We start from the raw sequence: 1435 nt of genomic DNA on the forward strand, positions 1-1435 counted from the left end.
CAAAATGCTTGACTACAGAAATTATATGTTAAATAAGGTTCTAGGAGGAACAAAAACAGAAAAATCTTTCTCGTGCATATATGAAGAAAAAACAGATAAAACTTTGCGTTATCTTTGTTAAGATAAACAAATATTTATTTAACTTTGAACAATCTTGAGTTGTTGTACACTAACACCTCCCTTGTATTATCTTGTGCTACTTCACATGTCTAAGCTGCTTGAATCTCTTCCCACACTCTAGACACTCATAGAGGACGATCACCAAAATGCACAAGCTCGTAAATGACGTATTATAGCTCCACGTGTTCTAAAATGTTTGCCACACTCGGCACATTCAAAAGGTCTTTCACCTGTATGCACCATCCTGTGAGTCTTCATCCCTACTAGATGCTTAAATCTCTTTCCACACTCTGGACACTGATGAGGTTTATCACTTGAATGCACTACCATGTGGTTCTTCATATTTCCAAGCAGATTGAATAGCTTCCCACACTCGGCACATTCAAAACGCCTTTCACCCGTATGCACCATCCTGTGAGTCTTCATAGAGTCAACACGTTTGAATCTCTTCCCACACTCTGGACACTCATAAGATTTGTCACCTGAATGCACAAGCATGTGACGTATTAGAACTCCATTTGTTCTAAATTTTTTGCCACACTTGGCACATTCAAAAGGTCTTTCACCTATATGCACCATCCTGTGAGTCTGCATACCTACACGATGATTGAATCTCTTTCCACACTCTGGACACTGATGAGGTTTGTCACCTGAATGCACTAACATGTGTTGCTGCATATTTCCAAGCTGATTGAATACCTTCCCACACTCTGGACACATATAAGGTTTTTCACCTGAATGCACTAATATGTGAGTCTTCATTTTTCCATGAAATCTGAATACCTTTCCACACTCTGGACATTGGTGAGTCATCTTCTTTATGAGAATTTTGTGAGAAGGTGTCCTCCTCCGGATGACTGCACAAGTGGTGATATCGAGCGTGGGGTACAGTGTCAATGTTGACGGTTATGCAAGGCTTGAATGTCGTTCCTTAGAGCTAGATTTGATGTTGACCAAACCACACACTAGAGAGTGAAGGGACGACGACGTTTAGGTCCGTTCATGACCATTCTCAAGTCGATTGTGATGAGGGAAGTTGTTGTTTTTGACAATAAATAGGCAAGATAGAGGTGAGGAGAAGGAAATAATAGATTTCATTTCTTTTATTTATTATGCATCCCGTACCCATCCTGTGGGCTGTGGTGTAAAGGCTTAAAGTGGCACATAAATAGGTTCAGGAACTGAACTCTCTAGTTCGTTAAGCTAAGCAAAAACCAATCTTTTGACGCTAGTTACACTATTATTAATGCTATATATACATGTACACATACTCATACATACATGTACATATATATACATATACATACACATACTT

General features: G+C 39.2%; 1 protein-coding gene across 1 annotated transcript; it reads right to left on the minus strand.

The window, feature by feature from the left end:
• Positions 1-258: 258 nt before the first annotated feature.
• LOC138360211 (zinc finger protein 211-like) lies at positions 259-933 on the minus strand. The gene has a single exon (XM_069320149.1). The coding sequence runs from the start codon at positions 931-933 to the stop codon at positions 259-261; it is 675 nt and encodes a 224-aa protein (XP_069176250.1).
• Positions 934-1435: the final 502 nt, after the last annotated feature.

This window comes from Procambarus clarkii, unplaced genomic scaffold (assembly GCF_040958095.1).
Source record: "Procambarus clarkii isolate CNS0578487 unplaced genomic scaffold, FALCON_Pclarkii_2.0 HiC_scaffold_101, whole genome shotgun sequence".
Lineage (NCBI taxonomy): Eukaryota > Metazoa > Arthropoda > Malacostraca > Decapoda > Cambaridae > Procambarus > Procambarus clarkii.